Below are 12,602 nucleotides of genomic sequence, written 5' to 3'. Positions count from 1 at the left end.
GTGGGTTTTAGTGTGCTTCTCTGGAAAATATTCAAGGTGAGATAACACAGTGAAAGGTAGTAGAAATTCAATATTTATTCATAAATCACCATAGTACATTAAGTAAATATTGTTAAAAGCACTTAGATGTATTGAAAGGGTTGTCAGGAAAGCAAACAAAATACTATACATTTTCTTTCTAGAATTGACAGCAGAAATACTCCCAAATAGTCTATGGAAAGACCAATTATCTCTCACAGAAGCAAAGCACAAGCTGGAATTTATAAAATCCTTTGTCCTATAAATGAGGAAAGTTGGCCTAGAAGTCATGTCTACAGACCTGGTAACCCATTAGAATCATTGAATATGTATTCCAACCCCAAATGGGGAAAGCACAGAAAAATAAAATTTACTCTCAGAAAGATAAAGCATAAATTAAATGATAACATTTCATCATCACTAAATGATTAAGGAAATATAATCAGCTCATAATTCCTAGTCCTTCTCTACCTTTGATACCATTGTCTGTTAACATGATAAACTCTCATTGTAAACGATCCACATAAAAATCTGTGGGGGAAAATGAGAAAAAATCTGTGGGAATATTTATTGTTCTTATTTGGCAACTCTAGTTATGGGCTACTTTGCTGGGTATTTCCTTTCTAGGAGTAGCACATATGAACACTTCCAACAAAACCCTCACAGGTCACATCACACAGTTTTACCCACTGCTGTCAAGCTCATTCTGGCTCACATTGAACCTACAGCACTGGGTAGAACTGCTCCCCGGGGTGCCCGAGGCTCTAAGTCTGGGTGGAAGCAAACTGCCTCATCTTCCTCCTGGGGAATGGCTGGTGGGTTCAAACTGCTGACTTTTCGTTTACTGCCCAGTGCTTAACCTCGCTGCACTAGCAGGGCTCATCTCACAGAGTTTCTGTGAGTCGATAGACTTACAATAAATACAGAGATGGACTAGCCACACAGTCCCTGATCTTATAGCGTTTATATTGGATTTTTGGAGAAAAGTGAAAAGCACAACAAACAGACAAATAAGCCAGAAGCTGGTAACGACACAGTGATAAGCAGAGTTAGAACTGGATTGATATAGTCATGGCGTAAGGGTCACTGAGTAGGATGGGCTCTTTTGGCTGGAGGGGGCTGGCTTCAAAAAGTTTGTGGAAATGTTATTAAAAGATAAAATAATTTTTCTATAAGCTTTTTGAGTCCATACGCAAGGTTTTCATCATTGCCTGCCATAAACATGACTTCCAGACTTACTTTCCGTAGTTTTGACGCTTGACACGTGACCAGGAGGAAGCTAGACGTGGGACAATCTGGAAGGAGTGAGTGCAAAGATTTCAAGTCAAGGCAAGACTGGCATGTTTGAGAGGGAACAGTCCGCAAGGCTGAATCCATGGTGCAGGGAGTGCTGGAAGAGGGATGTGGGTGGAAGGGATGTGAAACAAGAGGCTAGGGCATGAAAAATCCTTTTGGAGAGTTGAAAAAGAAACTTAAGAAGGAGAGTAGAATTCTGGAAGGTGTTAAAGACCCCAGGACCATGGGTTGAAAAGAGGATGAGAGTACTTGTGTACAAGTCGCCAGCGGATCCACTAGAAGTGTGATTGGGCGTCTGCGAAGTAGTGTGTCAGGGAAACTCGGGACACTCTCCATGAGGTGGACTACCATGGTGGCTGCAGCCATGAGCTCAGAGATCCCAGGGCCTGGGCGAACGGCACAGGACTGGATGGCGTTTTATTGGGTTATAAATAAAGTCACCGTGCGTCAGAGTGGACTCAATGGCAAGCGAAATAAGGCAAATGGAGATGGGGGGAGGTAAAGGAGAAGTCGCTAAGTGAACAGCCATCTGAAGTGCAGCTATTGGTGTTTCCCTGTCCAGAAGAAAGAAGACAGATGAAAATCGAAAGTCATATGGAAAAGTCGAGTCTTTCTGAGCAAATACCATAAAGGGAGAAAAAGGTGGCCAAGTGGAGGGCATTTGCATAGGATTGAATTTAATGAAAAAATGACAGAATCTAAATTGTCATGAGAACTGGTGACTGACAAAAAGCAGCAAGCTCAGGATCTTGGTGAGGATGAAGAATTACTGAAAGGGGCAGAGAGATAAATAAGCTTGGAGAGCAAGGGGATAGGGGCTAAAACACCTCGGGTTGATCAGTAGGGTCAAATGGCCCTGCAGCCAGCCCCACGGCACCTTTGCAAGTGTTTAGAAAAGCCCTCTACATTGTTCTACAGCTGGTTCCAACTCCACCCTTTAGGACAGAATAGGGTTTCCAGAGCTATGGTCTCCACAGAAGACTACTTTTCAATTCAAACCTTGGACCTGCAGGTTAGCAGGCAGGTACTTTAACCACTGAGCCACCCAGCTTGCACCTTTCCTTACCCCCAAAGCCAGACCACTGCCATCAAGTCTATTTGGAGTCAGAACAACCACAGACAGCGTTTCGGAGGCTGTCGATTTCCCCAGGAGCACCAAGCTCATCTTTCTCCCCAGGTGGGTTTGAACTTTGTGGTTAGCAGCCCCTGCTTCCCCGATAGTCCCATCAGGCTCCTCAACGTGTCCTTAGGAAACTCTGATTCCATCCTGCCAGAAAATCATAGCAATACAATCTATGGTGCTTATGAAGCAAGCACCACTTTTGTCACAGAGACCTGAGAGGACAGAGTAGAGCTGCCCCTGTGCGCTTCTGAGCACGTAACTCTTTACAGGAGTACAAAGGCTCATTTTCCTCCTGAAGAGCAGCTGGTGGTTTCAAACTGCTGATCTTGTGCCTCGTGCTTAACAGCCCGATGCATGACTCAATTGCAGCGAGGAGTCACTTCCTTACATGACGCTCCATCAGGAGCTGTGCAAGGAACTGGCAATCATCAGCCATAGGGTAGGTTTTAAAGAAGAATATGACCATGTAACCTGTTTGTAGGGACTAGTCTAGAGGCAGTGAAGACCCTGGGTAGGAATTGGAAGAAACTCACAGCAGAGAGGTTTAAGAAGCACAAGACTTTAGACAGGAGATGATAAAAGTATATCTTTGGCACTATTCATGGGTATGTAGATGCCACATCTGAGAGATTCCAGACACCGAAATGGTGGACTGTAGTGTCTGCCTGGATATTAAAGGTGGAGGAAGGAAGCAACAAGGCTGATGGGTGGTTTTCGGTTGTGACGATTGGGTGGGCGGTGAGGGTTAACCCTGCAGATTAGAGTGCAGGATGAGGGAGAGGCTAGTGCAGACACACAGCTTTCCTCATCCGGAACAAAGCTACTCTAGCGCTCTAGTGCCTAACAACTGACAACATCCCCCTCTACTGCTCTTCAATTGCTTACTGATTATAATTGACCCTAAGTGGATGAGCAATCTACCAATTCATTGCTCTTGGTGGGTAACTATTTTTAACAAAAATGATACAGTTCGATCAAGAAAAACAAAAGAAAAACAATCTATTGAATAACTTTGACATTTTTTCCTGATTTTTAAAAAACATTTTATTAGGGGCTCATACAACTCTTATCACAATCCATACAAACATCCATTGTGTAAATCACATCTGTACATTCATTGCCCTCATTTTCAAAGCATTTGCTCTCCACTTAAGCCCTTGGCATCAGGTCCTCTTTTTTTCCTCCTCCCTCCCTGCTCCCCCCTCCCTCATGAGCCCTTGATAATTTATAAATTATTATTTTGTCATATCTTGCCCTGTCCAACGTCTCCCTTAACCCCCTTTCCTGTTGTCTGTCCCCCAGGGAGGAGGTCATATGTAGATTCTTGTAATCGGTTCCCTCTTTCCAACCCCTTCTCCCTCTACCCTCCCAGTATCGCCACTCACATTCCTGGTCCTGAAGGTATCATCCACCCTGGATTCCCTGTGCCTCCAGTTCCTATCTGCACCAGTGTACATCCTCTGCTCTATCCAGACTTGTAAGGCAGAATTCGGATTATGATAGTTGGGGTGGGGAAGAAGCATTTAGGAACTGGAGGAAAGCTGTATTCTTCATTGGTGCTAAATCACACCCTGACTGACTCATCTCCTCCCCTATACCCCTCTGCAAGGGGATCTCCAGTGGCCGACAAATGGGCTTTGGGTCTCCACTCTGCACTTCCCCCTTCATTCACTATGGTAAGATTTTTTTTTCTGATGATGCCTTATACCTGATCCCCTCGACACCTCGTGATCGCACAAGCTGGTGTGTTCTTCCATGTGGACTTTGTTGCTTCTGAGCTAGATGGCCGCTTGTTTACCTTCAAGCCTTTAAGACCCCAGGCGCTATCTCTTTTGACAGGCACCAGCAGCTTTCTTCACCACATTTGCTTGTTCACCCGCTTTGTCTTCAGCAGTTGTGTTGGGAGGGTGAGCATTATAGAATGCCAATTTAATAGAAGAAAGTATTCATGCATTGAGGGAGTGCTTGAGTAGAGGCCCAAGGTCCTTCCACTACCTTAATACTAAACCTATAAATATAGGCACATAGATCTATTTCCCCATCCTCATATTTGTTGTTGTTTTTGTTTTCATCCAAGCATCTATTATTAATAGAGGTTTTCATAACATCCATCAAGAGGAGAGTATACTAGCGATGACGTATTATGTCGAATTGTATTCAGGACTAAGAATATACACATGGATTAGGGTGACAATCCAAACTAATAGCCATCCACAGCTTGGGCTACTTAGAACTGAGAAGAGCAGATGATCCTGTTGTACTTGGAAGACAGCACATCCCTTATGGATCACACAGCTAGGATTCACTGACTCCCTCACTCATGCAACAAATATTTACTTCGATAGAAAGTCTGAGTGCATAATGGTATAGCAACGGTGCCAGGTATAAAAACGGCATGGTGACATTGTGTGACTGCTTTGTCTAACTTCCCAAGGGGGGAGAATAATCAGTATTAACAGAACAAAGTGGATTCCTGTGAGAAGGAGATGTCCAATTTATTTATTTACTTTTGACCAATGCTGACACCAGCGCTCTCTACTTCTGTGCTGGGTTTGATAAATCATTGCAGTCACCACAGAGAACTCAGAGAATAATCATGATTACAGAGTTTCTCAGGACATTAGGATTCCAATTCAGAATCAAAACCAACTCAGGATCCAGTTCTTTAGGCAGGACAACTTTCCGGCTGTGCTTGCAGGCAGGCATGGCATCTTCCCTTCTCTCTGCCATGTACCCCAGCCCCTGCTCTGGCAAGTGCTACTAGCTCTTTAGTTCCACCAATAAGTGCCCAGGGGCATCCCACTCTACCAATAAGCCTATTACATGAAGGCATTTGGCTCTCTTGCTCTCTGGGTCAGCAAGCTGGTTCTGCTAAGGACCTACTCTGCCAGCAAGCCTCCTTCCTGAAGGTGTTCATCTCTTGCGCTGTGGGTCAGCCTATCCATTAGTCATCCTGTTCCTCTGGGAAGAAAGCCCACTGTTTTGTCTTCACTAATCTCCTGGTTCTGCGACCACAGTTTCTCTGCCCATGCTTCTCCCATCTCTTGCATGTCTAGTGGTACACCTCTGCCTGTCTCCTGGGTCTAGGAGCTTCTCAGTGCAAAAGACACGCTCAACTTTCGCCTCTTTGGGGTGGTAGTGGAGTGCCCCTTTCTGCCTCTGGGATGGCTCAGGTAGGAAGACATTCTAATCAGAAAGAATAAACAGAAGTTTGAGGAATATAATGTAGAAAACGAGGCCACGAATTTAGAGTTAGGTAGAGAACATGACGTTGATTCAGAATCAACGTTATGTGATTGTGGTGTGATCAGCACTATAGAAGAAGTGTATGATTTTCAAGGGGTAATCTATTTCTAATTGAACAATCTGCGGTAAAGTGAAATTACTTGTGTATGGCTCTGCTACTTATGCCTGGGGTGGGACCATGTAGATAGGGTATGTGAAATACTAGTAGAGGAAATTGGTCAGTTGTGTCATTCTGCTGGATGTGAGTGAGCCATCTCAGGAGCAAGCAGCTAGGGAAATCCTGTGATCATCAAGAAAGAAGAGCCATCAGTAGAGTGTGGCGAGATCCCTGCCTGAGGTGGCAGGGCAGCAGAAGGCACCACAGTTCAAAGCATGAAGACTATACGGCACAGCAGAGGAGCTCCATGGAGAATATGAAACAGAGCAGCACCTGGACCCCAAGGCAGAAGAGAAGAGCTGCATTGAGATTGAGGCAGAACAGTGGGCTTCCCATGCTACAGAACAAGGCCTACACTTCCTCCCTTCCCCTGCCTCCCACACGCTCACATTATTTTCTTCTCACATTGTTTGTCCAGCCTATCTTTTCTAGGTGGACCTGCAGATATAGTGGTACAGATGGGATCTGGAAACACAGGGAATCTAGGACAGATGAACCCCTCGGGACCAACAGTGAGAGTGGCGACACCGGGAGGGAAGGGGGGGTGTAGAAAGGGAGAACCGATCATGGGGATCTACATATAACCTCCTCTCTGGGGGATGGGCAACAGAAAAGTGGGTGAAGGGAGATGCTGGGCAGTGTAAGATAAGATAAAATAATAATTTACAAATTATTAAGGGTTCAGGAGGGAGGGAGGGGGAGGGAAAAGGGGAAAATGAGGAGCCGATTCCAGGAACCCAAGAGGAAAGCGAATTTTGAGAATGATGAGGGCAACGAATGTATAAGTGTGCTTTAAACAATTGATGTATGTATGGTCATAAGAGTTGTATGAGCCCCAATAAAATGATTTTAAAACAAAACAAACAAACAAACAAAAAACAAGGCAGAGGTCAAGGGACCACATGGCTGAGAGGCCAAGGACCAGAGAGGCATATTTGACACCAGGTTGAGAAAAGGTACGATGAACAAAAGAACTGTATCCTTATTGTGTTGTAAACTGTTGGCTTCCCTAATAAAACCCTAAAATCTCGACTATTGTCTGTAAGTTCTGCATAGCTATTGCCATGAATTATCAAACCCAGAAGAGCTTTAATTCAATTTTCCACAAGTTTTTTAAGTCCCTCATATTCATTTTTAATAGTCAAGAGTTTAATAGTCAATAGTTAGAGTTACTTCCTGTTTTGTGTTTTCAGAGAAATTAATGATGTTGTCGACAATAAAAGCTATAGAGAACTTACCTGTTGAAACAAGCTATAGAGAACAAACTTACCTGTGTCAGGCTCCATGCCAAGAATCTTATATGCAGCCGAATTTCATTTAATCACAGAAATTCTTTAAAATATATATATAACCCCCAAATATATATACAATCCCCAAAACTCCAAAGTCACTACAATCTAGTCAATTCCAACTCATAGTGACCTTATAGGACAAGGTAGAACTGTCTGTATGGGTTTCTGAGACTATAAATCTTTTTTAACCCATATCTGTATGAATATACTTACATATTTATTTATAAAGATCATTTTATTGAGGGCTCTTACAGCTCTTATAACAGTCCATATATCAATTGTATCAAACATATTTGTACATATGTTGCCATCATTATTTTCTAAACATTTACCTTCTATTTGAGCCCTTAGTATCAGCTCCTCTTTTAACCCTCCTTCCCCCTCCCACCCTTGTGACCCTTTAATACATTATTAATTATTATTATTTTCATATCTTACACGGACCACTGTCACTCTTCCCCCTTGGTTTCCTCCCGCCTCCTCTCCCTACCTGGCATCGCTACTCACATTTCTGTTCCTGAGGGGTTTACCTGACCTGGATTCCATGTGCTGTGAGCAATTATCTCTACCTGTGCACATGGCCCAGCCTAGCCAGATTGGGGGATGTGATATTGGGGGTGAGGAAGCCTCAAGAAATCAAAGGAATATTCTGTGTTTCATTGGTGCTATACTGCGCCTTGGTAGGCTCAACCTTTCCTTGTGACACTTCTGTGAGTGGATATTCCATTGTGAGACTATACATCTTTATATGAGTAAAATGCCTTGTGTTTCTCTCTTGGATCAGCTGGTGGTTTCAAACTGTTGACCTTGCGGTTAGCAGCCCAACACATAACCACTGTACCAACAGAGTTCTTCTGAAAATAGATACTATATAGCAAATTATGAACCTGGAGATACTAGGATTAAAGCAGTTCACAAACTCCACACAACAAATAAGAGAGCCGAGTACAGAATCGAGATGGTCTTAAACTAAGTGCTTTGAACCATCCAACGATACTTTCTCTTTAAGACTCATTAATTTTAGTAGTACATTAAATTCTACATGCATGTTACTTATGATTCTTAAAAACCCATCAACTTAGGTCTTAAAATTTGTATGCTTATAATTAAGTTTATTATTGACTGCTTATGAGACGTAAAGGCAAACTTTCATCTTTGAGTCTAATTAAGGCTGAGAAAGGAATTTCTAAATTTTCTAAAATCTAATGTTATGAGATGATGGGATTAAATGCTTATTTTATCTACGATATCACAAATATCTTAACTACTCTTGGAAGAAGAATCTATTAATAAGTCCACCAAAGATAAACACTTAGCCCCAAGAATGACTATAAACACTGAGACCTTATCGGACATTGAACAGGTAAAAAATTGTTAGATGTTTTAAAACTAACTACATAGGTACAAAGAAGAGATTATAAATAAAATTATCATTTACTGGGTCCCTACATTCATCTATTTGCAAAGCAGATTACTAAAAACTAGTAAGAGAATATTTTGATTACTGAAGCCTTGTATTTTTAGTCTTGTTTTTATTTTCATTTGTCGCTTCCCTTTGAATATCCATTCTCTCAATTGTCCTGACATTACCTAGGAATTCATGAAGTTGATCTATAAAGAAAAAACAGGTAGAAAAAGGAGATCTCACCTGTCCAATAATGAGAGGAACCACAACAGTCATAAAAAGCTGAGAAAAAATCGATCTGAAAGGCACAGAAGAGGACGAGCCAAGCTGTAAAACAAGAAAATCAGAGGAGTTGGAAAGCTTCTGAATCCATTAGCAAACATTTATGTTAGTTACACAATGCAATAAAAATATGGTAACTATATACAAAGAGCAAATGCAGTTACTTTCAATGAATCCAAGTTAATGTAAGATAAACCAACTATATTAATATGTAATTTTTATTAGACTAAAGTTGAAAACAAATCTATTGTTTGACAATATTGTACTTATTTTTGAAGATATTTCTGAATAATAAAGTCACTCTATGCCATCTGTACGCATTTAGCATGATATTGTACCTCCAAATATAGGCTGTGTGATTTTATTTCACCTGTCTACAGGTACCTAAAACAGTCAAGCACGTCTCATTCTTCTCTTAATAATATAATGTCTTTATTTTCGTAAATCAAATGACTTCCGTAACAGCAGTGAACTATTTAATGTGGCTCTTCTAAACAAAATCTCCAACTCCCACCTCACAGCCGTCCCCTGCAGGCATCTGGTAAGAAGGGGTGGGGGGAGATACCTGGAGGACGCACCTGTGAGTTACTGTGAACAAGATTCATTGCTTTGCCATCCTGCTGGGTGTAAAATGAGCCCTCTGAGAAGTGGGAGGAGGGATGGAGAGGCTCCTGTGGGCCCAAGCGCCCTGCCTAGTGAATCTCCTGGATCCAAGTGACTGCTGTGACATCAGAGGTGCAGCTGCAGAACCAGGAGCCAGAGCATGGAAGAGTAGTAGTGGACTTCCCAGCCCACAAATCAAGTGAAGCTGAGTGCCTTTGTGCAGGAGGCTGGCTTGTGCAATAAGGTACCTCTGGGCACTTAACTGGGGAAGCTGGGATGACTGTCCCACAGAGCCTGAGCTGAGTGCTCTCAGGCTGAGGCTGACTTAGAGTGGAGTAGTATGCCTCTTTGGGCATTTATTAGCAGGCCCGAAAGAATTTTGTAACGTGTTCTGATAAACACTTGAACCTGAGCATTTCTTCTTGCCATTACAACTTGTTAACTTCCTTAGTAAACCTTTTAATCATGGATTTGGTCTGTAGTACTGTGCAGCCAATGCAATGGAGAGAACCAAGGAAAGAAACTAGAGAACTTTAATTAAGACAATACAACGTCCAACCCCCCTTCTCTTTGGAAACACAGGCAACAGATCTCATCATCCTTTTAAGATATATTTTTATCTAAGATCTAATGAATTTGAAAATTTGCACCAAAACTTTATTTTATGTTTTAATCATTTTATTGGGGCTCGTACAACTCTTATCACAATCCATACATCCATCCATTGTGTCAAGCACATTGTACATTTGTTTGCATCTTCATTTTCAAAAACATTTTCTACTTGAACCCTTGGTATCAGCTCCTTATTTTTCTCCCTCCCTCCCCGAACCTCCCTCCCTGATGAACCATTGATAATTTATAAATTTTTGTCATACCTTACACTGACCAATGTCTCCCTTCATCCACTTTTCTGTTGTCTGCCCCCTGGGAGGGGGTTATATGTAGAATATTGTGATTGGTTACCCCTCTATCCCCACACCTTCCCCTTCCCCTCCTGTTATAGCTACTCTCAATATTGGCCCTGAGAGCTTTTTCTGTCCTGGATTCCCTGTGTTTCCAGCTCTTATCTGTACCTGTGTAAATGCTCTGGTCTAGCCAGATTTGTAAGGCATAATTGGGGTCACAATAGTGGGAGGGGTTGAGTGGGGTGGGGGGGGAAGCATTAAAAAACTAGAGGAAAGTTGTATGTTTCAACGGTGCTATACTGCACCCTGGCTGGCTCGTCTCCTCCCCGCAACCCTTTTGCAAGGGGATGTCCAATTGCCGACAGATGGGCATTGGGTCTCTACTCCGCACATCCCCTCATTCACAATGATAATGATTTTTTGTTCTGGGTCTTTGATTCCTGATACCTGATCCTATTGACACACCTTGTGATCACACTGGCTGGTGTGCTTCTTGCATGTGGACTTTGTTGCTTCTCAGCTAGAGACTGCTTGTTTACCTTCAAGCCTTTAAGACCCCAGACAGTATATCTTTAGATAGCCGGGCACCATCAGCTTTCTTCACATTTGCTTTTGCACCCCTTTTTATCTTCAGCGATTTTGTCGGGAAGGTGAGCATCATGGAATGCCAGATTATTAGAACAGTGTTCTTGTGTTGAGGGAATACTTGAGTCCAATGTTGAACCATAACTTAAGCGTTTCCTAAATTCCCATATCTTCACACTGTGCAAAACACTTATTTTTTTCCTCAGTTTTTATCCCTTTCTTCCCTGATCGAAATCTCTGCTTCATAAAGGTTCTATTCCCAGCAGCACAAGTCTGTGTTCCTCTTTGGATGATGTCCCCCCAGATTGCCATGCCTTCTTATTAACTTTCTAACAGCTTTGCAAAATCTCCTTCTGGCTTTCAAACTTTTCTGGACAAACAGCCTGTTCCATAGCTTTCCGTCTCGTATTTACAATCAGGTTCTCCCAAGCCAACGGTCATTATCTTCTGGCCCCCAGACTGTATCTTTCTCTTTCACTCTGTACACCAAACTCCGAGTTCACAGACTGTACAGAAGTTTGTTAAACTTGGAAATGTCTTCCAGAGAGTCATGCTTATGAATGGCTCTGAGGCGGTTATGGCCGAGGGCACAGAATATTAAAGGAAACTAAGCAAATTCTTAGATACATGACGTTAATAACTCAGAATAAACTGGTATGGGATCACGGTTTTCACATGTTTCTACTGATCTCTGTATGACTTGGTTTACCAAAATATGTTCGACACGTTGGTGGTGTCTTTCATAGACTTCTGCCCCAGCCCCTCACTGCTACTCTATACGCCTTCAAACTGCCGAGGAGCTATGTCATGCTAACAGTGGTCCTGCATTCATTTAATACTCGTATGAACACTCTACTCATTGTCCATAGCACCTGTAAAAAGAGTAGCCTCTAGCCGTTTCCTCATCAACCAACACACACGAAAGAAATGGGTCTGGCAGAAAAGGCGGCAGCTGCCTGCAGACGCAACGGGATTCCTATCGTGTTAAATGTCACATGCTTGTTAGATATAAGACAGCTTCAAAAAGTTTGTGAAGAAATTCCACTTTCCCGGAACCTTTTGAAGTCCCTTATTATTTCTTTTTATGGTAAATAAGCGATCAAGCTAATAATTACACCCCGTTTTATAGTACCTCTGTTCTGGAAGCTCCAGGTGCTTTAGAAATCTATTTTGTTCATAAATTTGAACTCTAAGGAAGTCCCTGGTACAAGACTGAAATTAATACACACACACATTTTTTCAGAGAAACTGAGGCATTTGGATCAACAGAAATTTAAACTTGAAATGGTAAAATGTTCTTTTTAAGATTTAAAGCACAGTATATTGCGCCACAGATCTAGAGGCTGCAAGTTCAAATCTAGGTCTGAGCTACATTCATTCCTTCTTTCTTTTTCAGTGGCTCCAGGCTCTTCTTGATCCCTTGGCTTGTAGATGGTCTTCACCTGACCTGTTTTCCCTTATGTGTGAGCACCTCTGTGAAATATACCATTTTTTTTAAGGTCCAAAGTAATTAGGTTAAGGACCCACATTACACTGCTGTGACCTCATTAACATAAGAAAACACTATTTCCAAATAGGATTACATTCACAGCTGTAGGGGTTAGGAGTCTAACACAGAGTTTTGAGGGGCGCAATTTAATCCACAACATCATTCAAACTCTAGTATTCTCCTGGACCTCTCGTGACCAAG

The 12,602-nt window shown here is 42.3% G+C and overlaps 1 protein-coding gene across 1 annotated transcript in view; it reads right to left on the bottom strand.

Moving 5' to 3' along the window:
• SLC10A7 (solute carrier family 10 member 7) overlaps window positions 1–12,602 on the bottom strand; it is a 289,125-nt gene that overhangs the window by 54,405 nt on the left and 222,118 nt on the right. Inside the window, exon 7 of the mRNA XM_075543721.1 lies at window positions 8,781–8,864. Within this exon, the coding sequence (XP_075399836.1) occupies window positions 8,781–8,864 (84 nt within the window). The remainder of the gene's footprint in view (window positions 1–8,780; window positions 8,865–12,602) is intronic.

The sequence above is a fragment of the Tenrec ecaudatus genome, chromosome 3 (genome assembly GCF_050624435.1).
Source record: "Tenrec ecaudatus isolate mTenEca1 chromosome 3, mTenEca1.hap1, whole genome shotgun sequence".
Taxonomy (NCBI): Eukaryota; Metazoa; Chordata; class Mammalia; order Afrosoricida; family Tenrecidae; genus Tenrec; species Tenrec ecaudatus.
Note: the sequence above shows the minus strand (reverse complement) of the source record. Positions and strands in the feature narration are given on the sequence as shown.